The 25,723-nt window shown below is 44.6% G+C and overlaps 1 protein-coding gene across 4 annotated transcripts in view; it reads right to left on the minus strand.

Annotated features, from left to right (window-relative positions):
• The window catches only part of EYA2 (EYA transcriptional coactivator and phosphatase 2), a 290,014-nt gene that overhangs the window by 259,735 nt on the left and 4,556 nt on the right, over positions 1–25,723 (minus strand). The window contains exon 2 of one of the 4 annotated variants that reach the window (XM_049869948.1): positions 7,206–7,515. The exons of the other annotated variants lie outside the window; for them this stretch is intronic. Coding sequence (XP_049725905.1) covers positions 7,206–7,210 — 5 coding nt within the window. The 5' untranslated portion in view covers positions 7,211–7,515. The remainder of the gene's footprint in view (positions 1–7,205; positions 7,516–25,723) is intronic. 4 annotated transcript variants of the gene reach the window in all.

Here is a 25,723-nt window from a genome sequence, read left to right on the forward strand (position 1 = left end):
TTTTAGGCTGATTTTACACTCACTCCTCTTATCCTATTTCATCCAAATCAGAAGCATATTTTCCTAGAATCACAGGCTCTTGGCCATGGAAAAGGCCTGGCCATCCTCAAATTTGGTATTTTCCAACTTTTACATTTCACACACTGGTACTTTTATAAAGGATGGTTGAACATCCAAACCCAGCAAGTGTATGGTCTCAGTGGACAGTCCTTTAAATAAAATCAATTTCGTTTTTCAGATTAACATCTCACCACCTAATCCTTTCGGCTCTCGCTTCACTGCTGATGGGTAAAAGCAGTCACGAGCGACACCAACATGCGGATCAGTGACGGTGAACCTCTGCTGGAGTCCTACATCCTATCTCAAAGCTGGACTCCCTGTATCATCACCCGGGCTCTGCTTGAATGCTCCTGGGGGTGGTCTACTCACTACTGCACGAAGCAGCTCCCTTACAGCATCAAATGCTCGAAGAAGCGTGGGATTAGAACCATCCTCACAACCTTTATCATATGGTTCTAGTCCAGCCCTGAGAATTCTCATTTCCTCAAAAAAGAGTCCTTTCTCCATCATAATCTCCACCTACAACCTGCCTTCCATCCTTCAGTGTCACCATAGCTGACTCCACCAGTCTCACTGGTGTGACTTTCTTTCTCCAAACATGCCCCAGTGCCTTCGATACGGTTCTGTAGAACCACGGGCATTCTAAGGAGCCCTGGTGCAATGGTTAAGTGTCTGACTGCTAACCAAAAGGTTGGTGGTTCAACCCTAACTAGCAGCTCCGTAGAGGAAAGGCCTGGTGATCTGCTCCCATAAAGACCACAGCCAAGAAAACCCTATGAGGCAGTTCTACTCTGTCACATGGGGTCGCTATGAGTCAATATTGACTTGACAGCACCTAACAACAACAACAACAACATGGGTTTCCTGGCCCTTCGAGTGTTAGATCTGCCCACTCCCTCCCCCCTTAGAGCTTTAAGGAAAAACTTAAAGTAACTTTTTTTTTCCCAAAACTTATTTGTGATGGCAAAGCACGTCTTCAGGCCTCTCCCACCCCACAGTTCCCTGAGCCCGCTCCAAACCCTCAAGAACAATGCTTCCATTTTGCTATTTTCTCACAAGTTTCCCTCCTTCTGATAGTCGGCGCTTGCTAAAAGTAGCTGTTGGCAGAAGGATCTGCATTTAAAGTAGCCTGAGTGGGAGACGGGGGCCAGAACACAATGTGCTCTTGTTGGAGGAAAGAATTTGCTTGTAGTTCAGAGGTAGAGGCCCCCAGCATCCGCACAGCACGGCTTCCGGGCCACACAGCCTTCTAGAACCCGTTCCATAAAGCATTCCTTGAAAGCACCCCCACATCTGTATCCTGATGCAGCAACGGTGGAAACAGGCACCCCAAGCCCCTTGAGGTGAGATGTAATATCAAATGTAACACACCACCCCAAGCAGCAGTGACTTCACAGGTCAGGCACTGAGTGCCGGTACCATGCAAAAAACAGCTCTCGTCCCGAAGCAGCTCCTCATGAGCACAGAGTCCAGGAGGGAACCTTGGAGTCCGGCCTTGGTAGCCCAGAGCCAGATTCCAAGGGCCCAGGCTCTGGGATCCAAGAGACACGACTTCAAATTCTGGCTTTGCCACTTACTGGATGTCTTTTAAGTTTTTGAGCCTCTCTGAACCTCAGTCTCTTCATCTATAAAATGGGAATAACAGTACTTTACCTCATAGGGCTCAAGTGAGGACAAAATGAGACATCTAAGGCACATAAGGAGTCCCTGGGTGATGCCAACAGTTAAGTGCTCGACTACTGGCTAAAACATTGATAGTTCAAACCCACCCAACTGTGTCTTGGGAGACAGGCCTTGCAATCTGTTTCTAAAAGGTCGCAGCCTTGAAAACCCTATGGAGCAGTTCTACTCTGCACACGTGTGGTCATTGTGTGTTGGGATCAAGTCGGCAGCAACTAGCAACAACGACAAAGGCATCTAAGTGACTCATCACAGAGCCTGGCACCTAGCAGGTGCTCAATAAAGACTAGATGTTACTGTTATTCTCATCCCCACTTTATGTAAGCACTTTCGTTAGTTTCTTGTGTATCCTTCCAAAATTTCTTTATGCAAATAGAAACACACATGAATATTCTTATTCATCCATTTTTTAAAAAGGTAGTATACTATACTACTTCCTTTTTGGAACATTTTTCATGAGGTTTTTACCAAATCATCCCCAAGGAGTATCTTCATTTTTTTTTCCACAGCCACATAGTATTCTATTGCATAGATACACTTCTCATAGGTAATTACAATTAATCATTTCCTCTCTCATTTTCCAGAATTTTCTATGCATCTACAATTACTATTCCTATTACTCTTATTATTACTCTGGGTAATGCAGTTAGGGTCCATCTTAGTTACCTAGTGCTGCTATAAACAGAAATACCACAAGTGAATGGCTTTAACAAATTTATTTTCTCACAGTTTAGGAAGCTCAATGTCTGAATTCAGGGCACTGGCTCTAGAGGAAGGCTTTCTCCCTCTGTCAACTCTGGGGGAAGGTCCTTGTTCTTCAGCTTCTGTTTCCTGGTTCCTTGGAGATCTCTGTGGGGCTTGGCATCCGTCTTCCCCCATCTGTGTTTGCTAGCTTGCTTGTTTAATCTCTTTTCTATCTCTAAAGAGATTGACTCAAGATACACCCTACACTAATCTTGTCTTATTAACATAACAAACACAACCCATTCCTAAATGAGATTATAACCACAGGCATAGAGGCTGGATTTACATTTCTGGGGGGGACACGATTCAATCCATAACAGGGTCTTTTTGCCCTTGCTTTGGTTGTTTACCAAATCACTTAGTACTTCCCTGGAATGGAAATGCCCTGGGTTTTAAAAACTGATACTCTTCCCCAAACAGAAAGTGGGTGAGGAATCTCCAAGGGGAAACACTACTAGATCAGATATTAGGAAACTCAGGTTCCAGCCCTATCCTGCTTCTCTTCTCTTCTTTGCCTCAGGTCCCTTATCAATAAAATTAGGCCAATACTGTGTCATAGAAATGAGTCCAATCATTATGAAAGGGCATCCAAGAGGACTTTATAAATGAAAGAGAGTTTTATTAAGATTAGAGGAAGTAGTGAAGCCCAGAAAGTGGAAAATCAACTGTATTAGTCTGTAGCAAGTGAGAGAAGACTCTAAGTAAATAAAAAATAATGGATTGGCTGATATAACTGAATAACCCATGGTATCCACCTTCAGGAACAGCTGGATCCAGGTGCTCAAGTGATGTCTTCAGGAATCTTCTGCTTCCATCTCCTGCCTCTGTTTTGCTCTAAGCTACCTTCATTCTCAGGCAGGTTTCCTCTAGCAAGATGACCACATTCTACTAGTTTAGCAACAAAGAGCAAAGAGGGCACCTTCTCCAACAATTCCAGAAAAATTCCCAGGATTGATGGCAGAGGGCCAGAATGCTGGCATTGCCCAGGCCAAGGTCACATGTCAACACCTGGAACTGGGGAGTAGGGATAAAGGTCTGAAAGTGCAGTGGTTCTCATGGTAAGACCAGAAGATGGATGCCAGGCAGGCGAGAAAAACATAATCCCCTACAGAGGATTGAACATGGAAATAGGAGAAAATAAACTGTAAAGTGCCGCACAAGCATAAGAGGTTATTTTCCAGTCCTCAGTACGGGGCCTAGAAGCCAGTTCCAAGTAGACAGCTGTGCCTGTCTTGTCTCACCTACCAGGCTCTAAGCTCTGTGAGTGGAGTGCTGGGGCAAGTCTCACCCCAAGAGTCCACAGTTCCTGTTACAAGCCTCCCCACCCAGGAGGCTCTGCTATTAAGAGCCAGCAGAGATTTGGCCACCACTCGATGTGCTGTCAGAGTTCCTGGGTAGTGCAAATGGTTAATAAGCTCGTCTGCTAACTGAAAGGCTGGAGGTTCAAGTCCACCCAGAAAAGTATCAGAAGCGAGTCTGGCGATTTATTTCCAAAAAACCAGTCACCGAAAATCCTATCGAGCACAGTTCTACTCTAACGCGCATGGGGTCACCATGAGTCGGAATTAACTAAATAGCAACTGGTTTTTTAGGTGTGCTGGCAGGTGTGGAGGGGTGGCACCTCGCTGGCCTCCAAGCTTGGAAGAAGTGCCCTATAGAGTCAACAGTGTGCAGAGTTTTAAAGATGAAACATAGCTCAGCAGGTAGCAATACTAAACATGGAGATAACAGGGGTCTGGATTGTTCCAGAAAAGGAAAAGAAAATCTGAAGTGTGCTGAATTAAAAAAACCTCCTGATTACCATTACTGAACATTTTGATCAAGGACTCTAAAGCAGAACCCTGATCAAAAGGCGGGGGAGAAATGTAGAACAGAATTTCAATTCTCAAAGAATCCAGACTTTATGAAGACATTAAGGTTGGATGAACCACCAAAAACTAGTGCCCTGAGATAACCTTTCACCCTGAAACCATAAATCAAAAGTATCCCCTGAAGCCTTCTTTAAACCAAGCAACAATCTAGCTTAACTAATAAAGAATGTCTACCGTGAGCACTGTGTTCTTTTAAAGAACTTACTATATGGGATAAAATTGATAACAGCAACTCAAAAGGTTAGATAGGACACTTAGGGGGAAATGAGTTTATGTCATTAGGGGAGGAACAAATCGAAAGGAAGATGAGAATGGCTGTACAACTTAGAGAATGTAATCAATGTCACTGGATTTTACACACAGAAATTGCTGAATTGGTGTATGGTTTGCTGTGGACATTTTTAACAACAATAAAAAAAACCCAATAGCCACTGAAAAGATGTCATCTCAGTCCCATGAGCCCCCCCGGCTCCTGTTTCTCCCAGAAAGCAGGTGAGTTGCACCCCCGTGGATGGCCTGCACAGCAGCTCTGGCTGTCTGGAGGGGTCTGAGGACAAGCCCTGGAAAGGTTGCTCTGGCTTCCACTTTTTGTGTCACTGGAGGCCTGGTGTGAAGGAGACACGCCTGCCCTCATGCCTTGGAAGGGGAAAATTTTGAAATGAATCTTTGGGAAGTCAGAGGAGAGTTGAGAGATTTCTGCAGCTGTCCTAGTAAAATCTCAAGGGAGCATGAAGTTGCCTGATAATTCTCTAGAATTCTACCACCTAGGAAATCTCATATACAAACACCAGAAAAAACGGAGTGAACCAAAATAGGGGGCTGCCATTTTGATTTGTCAAGTGAAGCACTTAAAAACAACGCATGAGAAATTTTACTGTCATAAAAAGAAAACATATTTTAACACCCTGAAATGGAAAGGAAATAGTTTTATAATAACAGACCATCACTTTATGAAACACTTCTGTGTCCACCTTATTTTCCTCATTTCGCTATGGGACAGCTGTCATGGTCTGACCTGAGTCCCACAGACTGGTGTTTGGCAAAAAGTTTATTGCACTTCATTCAGTCTGCCAGCTATGGGTTTGAATCCTGGCTCTGCCAAAAAACTAAAAACCAAACCCATTGCTATAGAGTTGTTTCTGACTTATGGTGATTTCATGTGTGTCAGAGTAAAACTGTACTCCGCAGGGTTTTTCAATGGCTGATTTTTTCAGATGTCCAGGCCTTTCTTCCAAGGCACCTCTGGATAGACCTGAACCCCCAACCTTTCAGTTAGCAGCCGAGAGTGCTAACCATTTGCACCAGCCAGGGACTCCATATCCTAGTCGAAGTACCTGAAGTGAGTCGCTGAACCCCTCTGAACCTCAGTTTCCTCATCTGTAAAATGGAGACAGTAGTTGCTGCCTTGCAGAGTGTTCATGTGTTCATTCACCGACATTTCTTGGGTACCTACTATGTGTCTGGCACTCTGCTAGAAGTTGAGAATGCAACAATAAAAACACAGGCACAGCAGTGGTTTAAAGGACACAGAATTATGCAAAAATTTACACAATTAAGTAATTACAGCTTTAAGTGCTTTGAGGAGGTACAAGATGTTCGGAGGGTTTACAAATTTAGGGGTGGAGGTGGACGGGCCACTTGACCACTCCAGAGTATTGTGAAGATCCAATCAAACTAGTCATTCATGATTTTGTCACATCTGCAAACCACTTGTATTATTTTCATATTTTTCTTTAAATGGACTCTTTGTCTCCCTTAAATAAATTAAGCCTCATTCTAAGAAATGCTATTCGTTCAATGTTTGCATTTGATAGGTCATTTACATATTTCTCCCTAACACACACTAAATTAACAGGCTCACTTTGGAAAACACAGAACTGATCTTCACACAAATGTCTCCCACACAGTAGGCCTTCTGTAATTCTTTGCCCCCCTTTCCAGGTCAGTTCTCATGGGAAAAAAGTAATGATCATTTTTAAAAACTTGGTATCCCCAACTCTTCTCTCCATAATCTTCCAACATACCCTAGAAGGAGACAAACAAACAAACAAAAAAAAAACAGTGCCATCGACTCATTCAGATTCATAGTAACCCTACAGAAGGAAAGTCAAGCTTAAACCAAGCTCACTGATATACCACGAAAGGAGAGTTAAAATCACCTTGGCTTGGTACTTTGCCTTCAATTTACAGCAAATGCCCAGAAGTGCCAGTTCCAGTGCCAAGGGGAAAAAAAAACAAAAACACTTTCGTCCAACTCTATTGAGGGGAAATCCCATAAATCAAGAAAACATCACATATGCACATGGCGCACACATACACACACACTCACGTACTTATTTTTTCTTGAGCAGTTAAAGATTATTTAACCTTTTTTAACTTCTTAATTTTAATTTGGTGTAATAGCATTTCAGGTTTCAGAGAACTGGGGCAGGGTTAGGTCAGTAAGTTTCAAACTGCCTTATGAAAATAAGTGGGAACTAAGACCCTGGCAGGGGTCACAAGCGTATCACTTGGGGGGAAGAGGAGGACAACATCAAGGAGTGAAGTGGGCCAACTATTTCTGACACTGACGTATTCTGTTTGCTTATTAACTTCACAGAAATTTTTGTCACTGCCACAAAGAAATAACGCTCTGGCCGTTTCAGCTGATCTCCTGTTTCTTTGTTTTTAATAGAGGAATGTTTTACTTTCCCCTTTATCGAAAGAGAACTAGCAACCGGCATTCAGTCTCAGTGGTGGGGACACTACAGGGAAGGGTGGAGACTGTGGCAAACTGGAAAGGACATGCTCTGGGTGAAGGGAGTGACCATTACTCAGATCCATCGATTGTCACCAGTCAGGAATGCAGACCTCATTTGGCAGATCTCCCAGTGGTGCAAGAGAAGCCAGAAATCTGGGTTTTTACACGGAATATCCTGGTTTTCAAATGCTGGCAACTTATTCAAATTCAAACATTCTCGGGCCAAAGAAGACACATCTGTGGGGTCGAGGTGGCCACAGGCTGCCCATCTGTGACCTCTGATGAAGGATGATCCAGAGATGGGGTACGACTAAGGCTCTGAGGCTGGCTTATGAACTGGGGATCATTCTTCGGCTTCTCTGAGCCTCAGGGTTGGTTTAGGTACCATCCACGCTCTGCCCTCTGGGCCTCTCTGAAAAGCTGTAAGTGGAAAGAACGGCATATCTAGACCATGAAAGTGGGGCATAACCCGACACCATTTCCCAAACCGGTAATTCAATGAGAAATGTTTCTCTTCCCCGGCTGAGGTTTTTGGAGGCAGTGGGTGTGTTTTTAAAAAAACACAACACACCAAGTCAGGAATTTCATCAGGAAAAACGTGGCAGCCCCAAATGGGCTCACATCTGGGGATTTGCTTCTTGCAAGAACATGCTGTTCTGCCTTCGACAAATGACAGCTCAAGGCAGGAGGCTGTGCGGGGCTGATGTCGGCTCCTTTGGGAGCCAGGGAACAGTAACTGGCAGAGGCCAGCCTCCTGGTGAGCACAGCAGAAACACAGATAGAGGCCTCTCATCTCCAGTATGAGAAAGAAAAGAAAAAACCAAACCACCAAGCTCTCAAGCATAATGTGCTCCACGGCTCCTTGTCCTGCCCCAGCTTCGAAGGTGAATCAGCCTTTGTCTAAAATTATACCCAACTTTCCAGTTCTCTCTCTCCAACAGGAATGGTCATGACACCCCCCGTTTCCCTAGTGTAGACTACGGGCCAGGCACAGTGCTAAGCACATCATTTCATTTAACCCACGGAACTCTTACTACCCCCATTCCATAGATGAGAAAACTGAGGCTCAGACAGATAAAGTTATCAAGTAGTGAAGTCTGAATTTACACCCACATCAGCACAAAACCAAAGACTTCTAAATTACTGGCTATTCTTTTAAGTGGGAGTGCTACTATAGAATATTAATATTCTGGGATGAATCCAACAAATCTGTCATGGAAAGAAGCCAGAACCAACACGTTCTTGGGCAGTTCTTTATGAAGAAGGGAGATGGTCCCGGTTCCTCTGTTGGTTACTTTGCAGAGTTTTCTGTCCCCATTTCCTTAAAACTGGCTGCGAGGGCCAAGGGAATGTGGCAGGACATCATAACAGCAAATGGGTGGGAGTCCTGGCCTGGCCACATACCAATGGAGCCATCCTGGACACGCTGTTTAAGCTCCTCATGTCTCCAACACATCTTTTCTAAAATGGGGATCATAGGAGACCCCACCTGTGAGGACCGAAGGAGACTATAGTGCATTTAAACAGCTGCACGTCAGGCTCGCAGGGGGTGCTCCTGGCCTTCCCCCCCAGTTTGCTCCTCCCACTGCTGCCCCCATCTCTGAAAACAGCAACTCCTTCCTCCCAGATGCTCAGACTCAAAACCGGGGAGTCACTTTGGTCTGCTTTTTTTTCACCTCTGAGGTCCAATTCCTCAGCAACTCCCATCGGCTCTACCCTCAAAATATACCCAGAATCCCACTACTTCTTCCCAGTCCTGCTGCCACCAGCTGGGTCCAAGTCACCACCATCTTTTGTCTGACCCATCTCCTAACAGGTCTCCCTGCTCCACCCTTTGCTCCCCTTCGGCCTGTTCTCCATACATAGCCAGAGGGATTCTGCTAACGTAAGTCAGATCCTGACCCTCCTCTGCTCACATCCTCCAGTGGCTCCCACCTCACTCGGAGTAGAAGCCAACAACCCTATGGGGCCTAAACTGCCCTATTCATCTGCTCCCAGCTACCTCTCTGACCACATCTCCTCCAGTGCTCTTCTGCCACAGAGTCTGTGGCTAGACCTTCCCTGCCAGTGATATGATAAATTTGGGAGCCGACAGTCAAACCACTCGTGCTTGGAGTCCGCCATGATGGAAGTATTTACACCAAGGGAATCGGCAAGTGCTACAAATCAGAGCTCTCCCTCTCCCTGCAGAGAGCTGGTTTACCAACAGTTCAGAAGGCTTTGGTTTGTGCAGTGGCCACATCACTGCACTGACCAACCTATTTAAAAGAGCGACCCCCTCTTCCTTGCTCCACTCGATACTCCCTAGTCCCACTTGCCACTTTCTTTTTCTCTGTGCCCTTAGCACTCTCTGTCTTACTATATTCATTTGCTTGTGTTCTTATTTATTGTCCACTTCCCTTCCACTAGAAAAAGAAGCACCATGACAGCAGCGACTTTGTCAGTTTTGCTCACAGCTACTTGCCAAGTACCTGGAACAGTGGCTGCCTCATAGTAGGTGCTCAGTAAATACATGTTGCATAGATGAATAGCAGCTATTTTTGTTATTATAGGAAACTTAAACATGGATGGCATTTCAGACATTTGGCAGGATTTGGAGCACCACTAAAAGCCAAAAAGAAAGTAGCACATCACACACAATACTAACCTAGGAAAAGATTATTTTCCTCCCTGGACATTCACACCCCTTAGATTTCAGAGTAGACTACTGTTAGCAGCTGCGAAGATGCAGTAGGCAAAAATTGTTAACCAGCCTTGGGAAAATTCACTCTTTGAGCTACAGCTCAGAAAACCAGGGCTGGAGGAGACACCCCTCTGCCTTCAACAAGCCTCCATCACTGCCCATGCTCCACAGCAGACCCTCCATTTATGAAGATCCATCAACGAGGACAAGGGAGGCCCTCGGTAAGATGGACTGGCACAGTAGCCACAACAATGAACCCTAACACACTGGCAATTATGGATGATGCAGGACCGGGCAATGTTCCCTAATAAGGTCACCGTGAGTGGGATCAACTCAACGGCAGCTAACAACAACAACATCCATCGTGTCCTCTCTCAATTCAAAGTTAGAAAATTCTCCAAAGACTCTTAGAGATGGCTCAATCTCTCATCCAATGCTGAATTCCTTCTACAACATCTTAGGCAGGCAGTCGTAAACGGACTCCACGGTTGGCAAGTCTACCTATGATTAAACCAAAACCAGCCAACTCATAACCTCTACTGCCAATGCTGAGCCTGCCAGGGCACAATGCAGAACAAGGACAGCTTTCCTCACTTATCGTAACTCTTTTTACCAAACTGGTGGTCGGTGCCTGGAGCCCAGGGAGCTACTTACTTCTGGAAGGGGTGTGGTCCACATGTGGATGTATTAAATCCATCCAAGGCAGGGGGCACAAACTCAAATCCTTCCAGGGCCAAAGGACAATGGGCCATTTGTCAGTCTAATACTAAGGAGCAGCCTTCACCTCCTCCAGTGGTTCTCGGCCAGGGGTGATCTGAACCCCAAGGGACATCTGGCCATGTCTGCAGACATTCTTGGTTGTCACAACTTGGAGAGGGAGAATACTGGCATCTAGTGGGTAGAGGCCAGGGATGCTACTAAATATCCTACCATGCACAGGACAGCCCCCGCGACAACGAATTATCCACTCCAAGTTTTTGTTTTTTTTTTTTTAAATAGCAATAGTGCTGAGTGTGAGAAGCTCAGCTTAAGACACATACTTACTCTCATTTTTCTTAATACTAGTGGCCAACTTGGTTTATACTTCATTTTCACACTTTTGATGGAGATCTGAATGTAAGAAAGATTTCCTTTCTCTCTTAAATCTACTCTAAGAAAGCCCTTTTTCTCTTGCATGCCTGTAGCCATTGGAAATTATCACCTCAGTCCTTCAGTGCGAGCAATGCAAGAAATTCCTTGCCATTCTCAACAGTGGCTGACAAGCATTTATGAAACTTGCAAACATTTCAGCACTCTTAAATCAACCCCAGATGACATAATACTAATCATCATGAAAATAATGAAAACCCGAAGGAGGATGGATTTGGACCCTTTTGCAATTACCCATGATGAGAAGTGATCAGGAAAAAGTCCTGAGAAAGACATAAAAATGAAGCAAACTGATTGCTACTTGGAAGAATTCTCGGCTCCCATCCCCAGGAGATTCAAGTCTTACTTTTTCCTGGAAACAATTTTTAGCATCTCTTGGCATCCTTTCTTGTCAGTAATTGGTAAAAAAGAAGAGAGAAAGACTTAGTGCCTTTTTACTGAAATTAGAGTCTCATGGTTCTATGTCAGTATTTCGGAGAGGGGTCTCAAACTGTTGGCTAGCCATAGGTGTATTTTGGTGGCTCTGCAAGGTGATTTAAAAATCAGGACATTTCTCCTAAAAATCCAGAGTTCAGTGTCTTTTAAAAAAATCAGAACAGCTAGCAACGTGGGGCCTGTGTTCTGTGCGGCACCAGTCAGCTGAAACCAATGAACAGCTGCCCTGTGACGAGGCATGCTCCTTGCAAAAACCAGCTGCCTTTGAGTCAACTCTGACTCATGGTGACCCCATGTGTATCAGAGTAGAAGTGTGCCCCATAGGGTTTTCAATGGCTGATTTTTCTGAAGAAGATTGCCAGGACTTTCTTCCAAGGCACTTTCGAGTGGACTCAAACCTCCGACCTTTCTATTAACAGCCAGGCGTGTTAACCATCTGCACCAATCAGGGACTCCTTGCTCTCCACAGTCCTGGTTAATAACTTTGCCACCTTCGTTATCTGTCTGACCACTGTGGGAATCTGAGTTTGCAATCACTGATTTCAGATTTAGGTCCTGTTAATTTTTTTTAATATTATTTTAATATAAATTGAATCAATAAATTAATTTATAAATTAATCAATAAAACAATATACATAAAATTTAAATACCATTTTTAGATAATAATAATTCTGACTTCAGACACGTCTGGTTGACAGAATGGCCGTGGGGTTCTGAGAAGGCCCTACCCAATCTGGCCCTTTCTGTGACCTCATCTCCCCACCTTGCTCACTCAGCTCCAGCCACACTGGCCTCCTGGCAGATCCTGAACAGGCTGCTCTCACCTCAGGGCTTTTGCACTTGCTGTTTCTTCTTCCCCAGATATGGGCAAGGTTCACTCCCTTACTCCTTCAGCACTGTGCTCAGGAACTGCCTTCTCAGTGAGGCCTCCCCTCCCTAGACACCTCCTCTCTGCCTTCTCTCGACACTCCCCCAAACACACACACACACAGACCTAGCAACATAGGACATTCTGGGTCCTTTCTATATTTATGTGTTTATTTTAGTCTTCCCCCACTTAATTATGTTTCCATGAGGAAGCAGACTTTGGCCATTTTTGTCCTCTACTTTTTCCCAAGGAGCGCTGGTGGCACAACGGTTAAGCACTTGGCTGCTAACCGAAAGGTTGGTTGTTCGAACCCGCCCTTCAGTTCTGTGGGAAAAAAGACCTGGCGATCTACTCCCGTGAAGATTACAGCCTAGAAAACCCCAGAGGGCAGTTCTGTTGTGGGGTCAACACACGACACAACAGCACTGTGCTCCCGTGTCTAGAACAGCACCCGACCCACAGCTGGTGCTCACGACTTATGTTTCGAACAAATGGATAAAGGAGTTCGGATTTTCATATTCAAGAGGAAATGAAAGTGGGGGCTGCAGGGGAGGCAGAGAGGAGTAGTGAAAGGGGACAAACCCAGAAAGTCTGCCCTCCTAGTCTCTAAAACCCAGGCCGGCGCTTCTGGAGAAAAATGATTTGCCACAACAGATGAAAGGGAACAAGAAGAAGAAAGACAACTCTGAGATGAGCAGGCACAGCAGACGCTGGGGTCTGCATAGACAGTTGCTCCGAGGTCACGCCTGCTTTCGTAGGTGTTCCTCTCTGCCTCTGCCCCATGCCACCCAAGTCCCCACTCTTCTTGGGACAAGGCTGGGGTCATGTGTCTGTGAGCCAGTCCCTCCCTGGAGGCCTCAGTTTCCTCATCTGTCCACATTCTCATGTTCTGATAGCTCTGGCTTCTGGGCTGCCTGCTGAGAACTTGGCCTAGGAACCTCTCACGAGGGGACAAGGAAAGCCAGTCTGTCCGGCTCAATCTTAAGGCATCTGGAAAAACCTGAGCTGTTTTCCAGCTTGAGCCCCACATCTCAGGCACCTTCCCCCTCGCTTCCACTCTAAACTGTACCAAACTGCATTTGTACCCTACAGGAAATTATGATTTATATCATTCATTTCCCCCTGGCAGGTTTATCTGTTAACTCCTCCGAGGTAGACTCCAGCATCCCCTCTTCTAAATGAGGAAACTGAGGCTTGGAGAGGTAACATAAAACATTCGAGGTCATGAGGCTAGTAAATGGTAGAGCCTGGATTTGAACCCAGACCACCTGGCTCCTGAGCCCAGCTCTGAACCCCTGCACTGCGCTGCCCCTGAAGCTAACAGGATGCACAAATAATCTGTCTTAGTCATCTAGTGCTGCTGTAACAGAAATACCACAAGGGATGGCTTTAACAAAGAGAAGTTTATTCTCTCACAGTCTAGTAGGCTACAAGTCTAAATTCAGAGTGTCAGCTCCAGGAAAAGGCTTTCTTTCTCTGTCGGCTCTGAAGGAAAGTCCTTGTCATTAGTCTTCCCTGGTCGAGCAGTTTCTCAGCGCAGGGACCCCGAGTCCAAAGGACGCACGCTCCTGCTCTTCATTCTTGGTGGCATGAGGTCTCCCACTCTCTGCTCGCTTCCCTTTCATCTCTTGTAAAATAAAAGGTGGTGCAGGCCACACCCCAGGGAAATTCCCTTTACTTTGGATCAGGGATGTGACCTGAGCAGGGGTGTTACATGCATCCTAATCCTCTTCTACATAATCCAATCTTGCCTTATTAACCACAGGCAGAGATTATGATTTACAACATATAGGAAAATTACAATTACAAAATGGAGGACAACCACACAATATTGGGAATTATGGCCTAACCAAGTTGACACACATTTTTTGGGGGGGGCACTATTCAATCCATGAAAACATCCTTATAAAAAACAGAACATTACAGCTGAGACTTAAGTTCCCTTTGGTTTTCTCTCACGCTTACCCCTAATTAGTTAGTTGTCCAGGTAAATGAGGGTCAAAGAGAAGGTGAAGTTAATCCTTTCTATACTCTGTTTTATAGGGTCACTATGAGTTGGAATCAACTCAACGGCAACGGATTTGGGCTTTTGGATGGTGGGTAAGAGCTTGGCTGCTAACCAAAAGGTCGGCAGTTGGAATCCACTAGCTGCTCCTTGGAAACCCTACGGGGCAGTTCTACTCTGTCCTATAATGCCACTATAAGTTGGAATCAACTCGATAGCACTGGGTATGGTTATTTGGTTTGGTACTGAGGTTAAACAGCCAGGGTAGTGCAGGAGGAAAAAGATGGGCTACCAAACCATACTCCTGCATCAAAACCTGCTCTACTACCCCTTATTTACTGTGTGACCTTCAACAAGTCACTTAACCTCTCAGTGCCTTACATTCTTCATCTAAAATGGGAATACTCATAGAACGTCCTTCACAGAATCCCAGAACACACAAAACTGAGTAGTGAGGAATAAATGAGTTGATGCCTAAAACCATTCAGAACAGATCTTGGCTTAGAGTAAGCATTCAGAGATCATTTTTATTGACATCATGTTCACCCACAGGTTAGTCACGTTTCTTTCGAAGATAAGGAACACAGACACCAACATCTCCTGTGGCGGCTTTACAGACATCTTTGGAAGACCTCATTTGTTCCATTTTATCCCCTTGGAAACAGCAGGCTGAATTCCAATTCCGGTTAGTTTAAGGTTCTGGTTACTTGGGGGATTTGTTGTCAGCAGCTTGCAAGAACAAGCTTTAGAAGCAAAATATTTCATTGGAATGAGCTGATCGTGGTGAAAACATCACATCTTGAGATTCGTGATTCCCAAACTTCGCTCATGAATTCTGCCATACCTACGTGCCACTTTTGCTATTACTTGAATGAATTTGATTTTTAAGGCTTTTGTCTTAAGCAGTGAAAGCCTTCCTTGAAATGCTTGTTATGCTTTTCCAAACACATAATAAAACAAAGGCAGGATCTTAAAGATTAAAAAAAAAAAATGTCCATGTATGTCTTAATGTGGAAAGGGCACGTTGTTGTTAGGTGCGATGTATCAGTTCCGACTCAGAGGGACCCCATGTACAACAGAACCAAAGACTGCCTGATCCTGAGCCATCCTCACAATCGTTGCTATGTTTGAGCCCATTGTTGCAGCCACCGTGTCAATCCATCTCATTGTGGGTCTTCCTGTTTTTTGTTGACTCTACTTTAATTTTTTTTTTTTACTACTTTACCAAGCATGATGTCCTTCTTGAGGGACTGGTCCCTCCTGATAACATGTCCTAACTACCTGAGACGAAGTCTCGCCGTCCTCGCTTCTAAGGAACATTCTGGTTGTACTTCTTCTAAGACAGATCTGTTTTTTCTTCTGGCAGTCCACAGTATAATCAATATTCTTCAACAACATCACACATCAAATACGTCAAATCTTCTTTGGTTTTCTTCCTTACCACCACTTGACTGTCAGGTTTTTGTACTGTGGTGGCTTGCATGTTGCTGTGATGCTGGAAGCTATGCCACCGGTATTTCAAATACCAGCAGGGTCACCCATGGTAGACAGAGTTCAGTGGAGCCTCCGGCCTAACACAGACTAGGAAGAAGGATCTGGCGATCTACTACTAAAAAAACTAGCCAAAAAATAGCAGCGGAAAGGGCATACACTCCATTAAAAACAAAACCGCCCTTTGGGGACTAACAGACGCTTCCAGAAAGTCTAAAATCACAAGGCTGTAGCTATTAGAATAGTAAGGAACATACCCAGAGTCGAGTAACCTTCATCCCTTTCTCTGAGTACTTCTGAGGGCAGATTCAATCCCATAAATGCCTAAGAACGCTGCTTCAGGTATTACAGAAGGTGACCTCTCATCGTTTTATTTAAGGTGTAGAAGAAATCCAAAATAGAAGGCATCTGCCACATGAACTGGTGACGAGACTGGGGCTCAGAGAGCTTGAGTGACCTCCCCAAGGTCACACAGCAGGTGGGTGATGGAATGAGGAGTCCATCCTCCTCCCCTCCCCAGTAGCTGCCCAACCTGGACGACTCCCCCCAGGGGCTGCACATCATAGACAAGGGCCTGGCCTGGTCCGAGGAGGAGGTCACGCCACCATGGCTGACAAGAGACTGGGGTTCTTAAACAATTTCACCTACAGAAGGAATTCACAACCCACTTGTATTACTATTTCCATTTGTTGCTTAAGAAAAAGTCCACCCCTTCTCAATGGAGAGGAGGTATCTAAACCCAAGAACACCCGTTGCCATGGAATCGACTCTGACTCATTAGTAGCCCTTTAGGACAGAGTACAACTGCCCCATAGGGTTTCCAAGGCTGTAAATTTTGTGGAAGCAGACTGCCACATCGTTCTCCCAAGGAGCAGCTGGTAGGTTCGAACCGCTGACCTTCTGGTTCGCGGCTGAGCACTTTAACCACTGTGCAACCAGGGCTCCTTGAGGAGTACCTAGCTTATTTAAAAAGAAAAAAAAAAAAGCCACAAAAATTCAGGCTCACTGAGGAAGAAAGATGTTATTGAAATGTAAGAACAAACCGTAATTGTTGTGTAAACTTTCACCTGAAACACAATAAAATATTATTTAAAAAAAAGAAGAATAGACCATAAATAACCTGTCAGTCATGCCAAAGTCACAGGTTCTTACTTCGATTGTCCTCAGCTTGCTTTAGGTGGGTCCTGCGGTGGAGCGAGCCTGTGCTGTGGGGTCAGACAGACCTAGAACGGAATGTTGATCCTTCCTCTTAGCTTTGGGCAGCGACTTGACCTACCCAAGCCTCAGTTTCCCCGTTCATTAAATGGACACGCCTACATTGTGAGATTTTTGTTTTTGGAAAGGATTAAATATATTCTGTGAAAGCGCCTGGCACATGATAACTCCTGTGAGAGATTTTTAAATCCACTTCTTCCCTCCATGATTCCTCTCCCTGAATATGGAGTTTATTTTGATTCCCAACTCTCTGATAGAGGCATACCTGTATACTTTATGCTGTAATTCTTCAAAATCCCAGAAGTCCGGGGAAGTTTCAAACTATCAGATGATAGCACAAGGTTAAAACATCAATGTTGTTGGCAGGTGCTGTCCAGTCGGTTGTGACTCATAGTGACCCCGTGTGACAGACTAGAACTGCCCCAAAGGTTTTCTAGGCTGTAATCTTTAGGGAAGCAGATCGCCAGGTCTTCCTCCTGTGGAGCCACCAGCTTTTCAGTTAGCAGCCAAATGCTGAGCCATTGGGCCAACATTAAAAAAAAAAAAAATGTTGCCCTCAAGTCAATGCCAACTCGTAATGGTCCTATAGGACAGAGCAGGACTGCCCTATAGGGTTTCCAGGGCTGTAATCTTTACAGAAGCCAACTGCCACATCTTTCTCCACAGTGCACGAACGTTTTGTGTAGCAGCTAAGCACTTAACTACTGCGCCACCAGGGCTCCTTAAGACGTCAGGCGTGATACCTAAATCCCCACCACAACCTATTTACTAGGTATATTATTATTGCTGTTTTGTAAACAAGGAAACTGAGGCAGAGGTAGAAAGTGGTAGAGCTGGGATTTGAACCCAGCTAGTTGGGCTCCAGAGTCCGGGCTCTCAAGGATATATCTATCACCTGTTAAATTTGGTGAAGACCAGAATTTAGATTAGGTTAGCTCATAGGGCATATCAGGTCTGGAACATTCTGAGTGGGCACCATTCAAAGCCGGGCTTGGGAGGGGGCCCTGTGTCTTTGGCAGGATAAGGCAGCAGGAGAAAAAATGAGAAATCTTTTCTTTTTCTTTTTCAATTCATTAAGGCTTGCTGGGGTGAGCAAAAACCTCATTTTCCCCCCATGGCTTCTCTTTCATTTTAATGGAGAAATGTGCATTTCAAAGGCCACTCAATAGCAGCCTTGAACTCTCAAGTTCAATCACAATGTCCTCATTGTGGCTGAGCGACTCCTTGGCCTTTAAGCTTGGGTTATAAAAATTTGGTCTGAGCCCAAAGTCTGGGTTTAATAGCATATTTTAATTTTATTTAATGAATATTATTTTAAATCTGTTTGGCAGTTTAAAAATGTGTTCTTTTATTCTCACATTAAAATTTACTAATGTTCAGTGCTTTCTTGGGATGGGGGTGCAGCAAGGAATAGGAGTGATAATAATATAATATAAAAATTAATAATATAATATAAGCTACCATTTATTGAGTACTTCCTATGTGCCAAACACCCTGTTGCTCGCTTTATGTGTACCACTTCTTTTAATCCTCACAACCACCCAATGAGCAGCGACCACTGCCTCCACTGTCTGAGAAGCTCAGAGGGACAGCCTCTTGCCCCAGATCTGTCCAGGGCCCACATGATTAACCACTGCCCTACACCATCTTAATACTGAAAAAGGACTACTGGTTCAGTATGCAACTCCCCATAGCTCCAAGGGTAATAATAGCTAGTGGTGGCAGTGGTAGAATTCTCCCCTTCCACGCAGGAGACCTGAGTTGGATCCCCAGCCAGTGCACCTCAGGCACAGCTGCCACCCATCTGCTGGTGGAGGCTTGTGTGATGCTAAACAGATTTCAGCAGAGCTTCCAGAGTAAGACAGACTAGGAAGAAAAGCCTGGCGATCTGCTTCCAACAATCAGCCAACGAAAACCCCATGGATCAGGAGTTCCTGGGTGGCGCAAACGGTTCAGCAGTTCACCACTAGCCGAAAGGCTGATGGTTCAAGCCCACCCAGAGATGCCTCGGAAGATGGGCCTGGCGATCTACTTCTGAAAGGTCACAGCTTTGAAAACCCTATGGAACACAGTTTTACTCTGAGGGGGGCATCATGAGTCAGGATCGACTAGACCGCAACTGACAACAACTCATCCTAGATGTCTGAAAGAAAAAAAAAGCAAACCTATGGGTCACAGCAGTCCGATCCACGACCAATCGTGGGGTTGGCACGGGACTGGGAATCATTTCACCCTGTTGTGCATGTGTGCATGGGATCAGGCCAACTCAACAGCAGCTAACAACGACGACAATAGCTAGCACTAACTAAGCGTTCAAAGCAGGCAGGCGCTGCAATTAAGATAAGCATTTTACATGTATTACCTCATGTAATTTCCCACAATGGCCTTCTGAAACACTTATTGTTTTCACTATTACTAATATTATTACCCCCATTTTATAGAGGGGGAAACTACACCCCGGAGAGTCTAAGTAATTTACCTAGGGTCATGCAGCTTGTGAATAATAATAATAACAGTAGCTGACACTGATACAGTTCATACTATTTGCCAGGCACTGTTCCAAACACTATATTAATTAGCTCAATTGATCTCCACAATAACTCTTTAAGGAAGGTGCACTGTTATCTACCCTGTTTTACAGATGAGGAAACAAAGACACAGAAAAGTCTGGTAACCTGCCCAAGGTTAAACAGCTGGTTAGAGCTGAGCAGGGATTTGAACCCAAGCAGCCTGGCTCCTGCATTCATGCTTTAATCTCTAGGCTGTATGTCAGAGCCAAGGCTTAAGTTTAGGAAGCCTGATTCCCCACACTTTTACCCATTACACACCACCTCTTAAGGGTAGCAGAAAGTTTTTGTTTCTCTGAGGCAAGGAGGGGGTCACAGGCATTTGTCTGTCTCATAATGCGTAGTGCAGTTCTCGATACAGAAGACAGCGCACTGCTCATATTGAATTAGGCTTGACATCTTTGAGTGAGGAGTTTCTGGGTGGCCCAAATGGTTACGCGCTCAACTACTAACTGAAAGGTCGGCAGCTGGAACTCACTCAGAGGTGCCTCAGGAGAAAGGCCTGCTAATCTCCTTCCAAAAAATCAGCCACTGAAAACGCCATGGAGCACAGTTTTACTCTGACTACACATAGAGCCACCGCGAGTCAGAGTCAACTCCGTGGCAACTGGTTTCTTTTGGTAAGGATCCGCAGAGTTGGGTCTTTTTCTCCATCCTGCCTCTTGAACACTGGAGAGCTCAAGAAGTCACATTACCACCCTCCAAACCCTCACTGATCAACAGGAGGGAAGAGGCAGTTCAGTACTGGTGAAAACACATTGCGATCCTTTCATCGGGGCTATTGGACTGGGTCCTCCTTTCCTCTGGATCTCCAGTAACTAGGCCAGTGCCTAGAATACAGTTCAATAAATATTGTTAAGTAAATGAAGAAAGAAGGAATGCATCTGCAGTTCCCCCACCACGATGCAAATGTATCAGGCACACAGGAGGCATTCAGTAAATACTTAATCAATCCATGAAATGGTATAGGAAATGTCCCCAGTGCATGTTCTTTCTAGTCAACGAAGTTTGTCATGTCATATTGCAACAGCTTAGGGGTCAGCAAATTTTTTCTACAAAGGGCCAGACAATAAGTATTTTAGGCTTTGCAGGCCATTTTGTCTCCATCCCAGCTACTCAACTCTGCCACTCTAGCATGCAAGCAACCATAGGCAGTACCTAAAGAAATGGGCATGCTGTGTTCCAATAAAACTTTATGTACAAAACAACTGGCAGGCTGGATGTGGCCCATGGACCGTATTTCACTGAATAGCTCACTGCCTCCAGTTGGGAACTAGGTGGCAACCAGGCATGAAGAGACAGGACTCTGGTACAGACACCAAATAGGTTACACGGAGTCTCTGATTCCATACCAGAAGGCATAGGGACATAAAATGATAAATACATGTGCTTAAGCTAGCTAGCCGCTGGCAAGTGATGCAGCCACCATTTGTATAGAGTCTCACTCTAAACTTCCATTAATTTCTGCAAAGACAGACTCAAGATTCCGTGAAAACCAGCTGACTTCTCTTGCTTTCTGAGCCCAACTTTTATACTTAAACACTGGTGAATATCCACAAGGCAAAACAAATGGGGAATGACTTTAAAATCCAGCTCTCCAGGGCAGACATGGACAGGAAGCTTAGTTCTTATTACACTGGGAGGAAGTCTGCATATCCTAGTGGTTAGGAACCAAAGGTGGGTTTTGATCCTGGTTCGGACACAAGCCAGGTGACCTTGGACAAGTTACTTCACCTGCCTGAGACTCGACTTCCACACCTGTAAAATAGGGATGATGATAATAGCACATTCCACCTAAGGCTTCTAGGAGATAAAACATATGAGGTGTTTCCTTAGTACAGTGCCTGGTACATAAGCGCTCAGTAAAGATGGGCAACGTGTTAATCCCAAACGAGTCTTAAAATCCTTGTGTTTTCTTAAAAGCAAAACCCAAAAATAATTCACTGAAAATAAGAACAAAGAAACAACAAGAAAGCTGTGGCAAAAAGCATTTTCAAAATAGGTTCCTCAGTTCCTAAGGAGGAGCCCTGGTGGCACAGTGGTTAAGGGCTTGGCTGCTAACCGAAAAGCTGATGGTTCAAATACACCAGCAGCTGTGAGGGAGAAAGATGTGGCAGTCTGCTTCCGTAAAGATTACAGCCTTGGAAACCCTACAGGGCAGTTCTACTCTGTCCTATAGGGGCACTATGAGTAGGAATTGACTTGAAAGCAATGCGTTCTGGGTTAGGTTCATAAGACACGCCAGCAAGACACCATGGGGGTCCCAGGGTGTCAGAAAGCTCTCTACTCTAGCTCTAACCGCTAACAATCTTCCTGGCTCCCCCTACAAAGGCCTGCTTCTATGTCCTTCTACCACTTAGTCTTTCTTGTGGGTGCCTGAGCAATGCTGAAGACATTCCCAGCGCTTCAGACATTTGCTGAGTTTAAGACATTCTTTCTCCCCTTCTGCCCCCCTTCCTTCCACACTCCAACCATTAACTTCTCCAGTGAGGATGATCTATTTAGCAAGAGAACACCAAAGCGCTTAGAGCCTGTCCTAGACCAAAGGTAAATAATCTTCTCGGCTCCATTCTCTGTCACGGCTAGATGGGGCGGCTAGACAGGGCCAAAACTCTGTTTACAACACAAGGCAGCAAGTCACAACTTGTCACGTCACGTGACACCATCCGGCAGCGGGTCACAGCTTCCGTCCACTGTACCCGTCACACAAAAGGCTAGAGGTACATGAATCCCTCCCTCCTTTATTGCTTCCTCTCCACCCTCTTCCCAGTCTAGAAGGACATTCAGACCTTTGCTGGAGAGATGAATGTTTCTAGAACACCTTGAAACAAAAGTCCTGATGTGTGGAAATAATACACACCCGCAAAAGAAAACAACCTCTTGGGGTTGACACTCTTTCTTTTTCTTAGAGGAGGTTTTCTCCCTACATGGAGTTTCCATCAGCACCTGGGTTGGTACAAAACTCAGGAACACAGTGGACAATCTCCCCACTTCTCTGTATTTCAGGAAGCTGCCAATCAACAAAGATCTACAGGTTTAGACTGATACCTTTCACCCCAATGCTAGAAGCACATACATACATACATACATGTGCATGGGAACAAAAACTTCTTTTGGCAGCTATTAATACCTTAACCACAAAATGACTATTGGGTGGGAATGTAAAGAGAAGAAATTGACCAGAAGGAACAAAAACATTTTGAATCTCTGGCTTCCGCATAGCCAAACGCCAGGAATGAAACATCTGCTTTGGGGCGAGGGATGTCCCGGAACCTGCGTTTCTCAGGAACAGTGTGAAGGAGTGACCAGAAAGAGGCCAGGATTCCAGCCCTCCGGTCGCCCTTTACCACAAGGGCATCCTCAATAGTCCTCAGAACCCAAATCAAATAGAGATCTTTCAACCATGGGCCCAGAAACCCCTTTTCTGTGTCTACTTCAACCCAACATGTCTAACAGGCAGGAATTTAGACTTGGCTAAGGTAACCAGAGCTGGTGGTTTTCACCCTGTTTTGGTGACCTTCATAAGGCTTATTTATGCACTTCAAGCTCACGACCTAATACATGTTGGTTTGGCTTCTCTTCTCATAATCGCCGTCTGTAAAAAGCTATTGAGAATTCCCTGCATTTTCTCATTTTGGGTCAAGAAAATAAAATCGATATCTAAGTAACCTTTAAAAAAAGAATGAAAGAAGAAAAGCCTGCACCACCTAAAATTTAGACTGTTTCCACGAGGACTAAGGGTGTCTCTTAAAGACTCAAGGCTCATCGAAGTTGAGAGTCGCGTTTGCCATCGGTAAGGTAAGATAGCTGGTGACGGCAGATGTGCGAATTAGCTAAGAGGGACTTTTTGACATAAGTCAAACAATTAACGTTGAAAGCTCACGCTAAAGCAATTACTGCGTGGAATTTTTCTGTGTTTTTCCCATTTCTTAAACAGAAGTGTATATGTTTTCAACCTCGTTTCTTGCTGTAATTTTCTTTTCTTGGCAAACCCACGTCTGACCATGAAACCCAAAGTATGCACACAACAGAAACAATAATGGTTGAAACAGACCCGGCTGTCTCTGGCATGATTTTTCTTTACAAAATTAAAATGTCTTTTGGCTAATCCACTGTACATTTCAGTTACGAAAGGCCATTTTTAGGAGCTGACGAGAAAAGAAAGGAGAATTGACAGATTCAGCAGATGCAAGACAAAAGTAAGTTGCTATGTTCATACGGCGGTCAGGTCCTCCAGTTCCTCATTCTTTGAGCAAGAAATATGCCGATTTTATCATTTTTGCTTTAGTTAAATTCACGGCAAGTTGACAATTCTCCTCTGAGTGACTGTGAATTGATAGGGACATATATGCTCCATCTCGGAATATGCACAGACTTTTAAAAACCTAACCTTACTAGATGTGCAAAAGGAAAAGAAAAGGGAAAAAAAAATCCCATGCCCTTGAAATCACACACATTTTTCATGCTACTGAAACGACACTATCCATAGTAGGTAACGAAATAATTTCTAATAAGATCTAAATGCTTTGTTCATTTCAAATATGTCTAAATTGGCCTTATCACACAGCTATAGTCGGCCATCGCAACATTCTCACACTGGTAAGAAGCAAGCCTGTCTTCCTGGCTGTCTGCTGATCCAAGTTCCAGTTTTAAGTTTCTCTCTGCATCTATCTGAAAGCAGAGGCAGGCTTTTCACAAAAGCAGGAGCAGGCATATTGGCGCCCTAACTAGTTGCATTGGAAGGGCAATAACAGTGCTGACCGAGACGCTGCTTTCTGTGACCATGAGGAGCCATCTTACCCATCCTGCCGGCTACATCCCAGAGACGCGCTCTCGGGCCCCACTGACCCTCAGCACACCCGGCTCCAATTCAGGGAAACCGAAGGCCTCCCTTAACGTTCAAAGTGGCAAAGATAAATCGTTCCAGTTACCTGACTCTAGGCACCACCTGTTCCAAATTATTCTTTGCTCTCCAAACGTTGATAATATAACCCCCCCAAACAACAATCCACCCCTAGTGATCTGGCACCTTCCTGTAAACTCGACTTGGATTCTGTCTACCATAACGTTTTAGGGCCTTCCAGCTGCCGGTTAATTTATTGACTCTATTTAGGAACTGAAATGCATAGGGTTAGTATCGAAGGAACACTTCAAATCAAAACCAAAAAACCAGACCCACTGCCCTCAAGTACATTCCAACTCATAGCGACTCCATAGGACACAGCAGAAACTGCCCCATAGGGTTTCCGAGGCTGTAATCTTAACAGAAGCAGACTGCCACATATATCTCCTGCAGAGCAGGTGGTGGGTTCGAACCCACAACCTTTCAGTTAGCAGCTGAGTGATTTAACTACTGTGCCACTAGGGCTCCAATATAAAATTAGTCCTTGTAAATAAACAGTCATTTTTCCTGGACAAAACCATACCCAACCTGCTAAAATATCATGACTCAAAAAAGGTTCCTACTTTGAGTTTTTGAAATACGTAATATGATTTTTCTTCCACTTAAAATGAGGACAAAAACCATCAGGATAGGTTCAGAAAATAGTTGTGTTCTGCTCATTTAAAAAACTATCAAATTCAGCGTTTCTCTCCAAGAGAAATGATAGTGGAAAAGTGCCCGGGGCCAGGGTTTCATAGCCTGTGGGGTAGTGCTTAGTCTGAGAAGGGCTGAAGGCCTAGATTTCGGTCTCACTCACTCTATGGCTTTGTGTGAGTCATTTGGCCTGAGACTCAGTTTCCTCATTAACAACACTGGGATAATAATAATAACAACAAAAATAATACCTAACTGAAAGAGCTATCACAAGAATACACAGTAGATGTGTCAAGTTGATGTCCTGCCTGGCATACACTAAGTGCTCAATAAACAGCAGCTACTTTTGTTATTATTATTGAACATGAAGATACAATTCCCAAGTACAGAGAAATGGCAGGGGCACCAATATGATGAAAGGGAGCAAAAAAAAAAAAAAAGTGCACACAACTAAATTTAAAAGTCTGACCCCTTCATCCCTCCTCCCCTCAATACACCTGGTAGGTACTTTAAAAAACGACTTTAAATCACGCACAATAAAGAACAAGCTCCTGCCACTCTGATTCATTTACAGCGAGACAAGTAGGTCTATAGTCACTGTCACAGTTACCCTAATGTCACCGCAAGTATTTGTCACCTGATTGAGGAGGTTTATCCTCCTCTGATTAGAAGAGGGTGT

This window comes from Elephas maximus, chromosome 25 (genome assembly GCF_024166365.1).
Source record: "Elephas maximus indicus isolate mEleMax1 chromosome 25, mEleMax1 primary haplotype, whole genome shotgun sequence".
In the NCBI taxonomy this organism is placed as follows: domain Eukaryota; kingdom Metazoa; phylum Chordata; class Mammalia; order Proboscidea; family Elephantidae; genus Elephas; species Elephas maximus.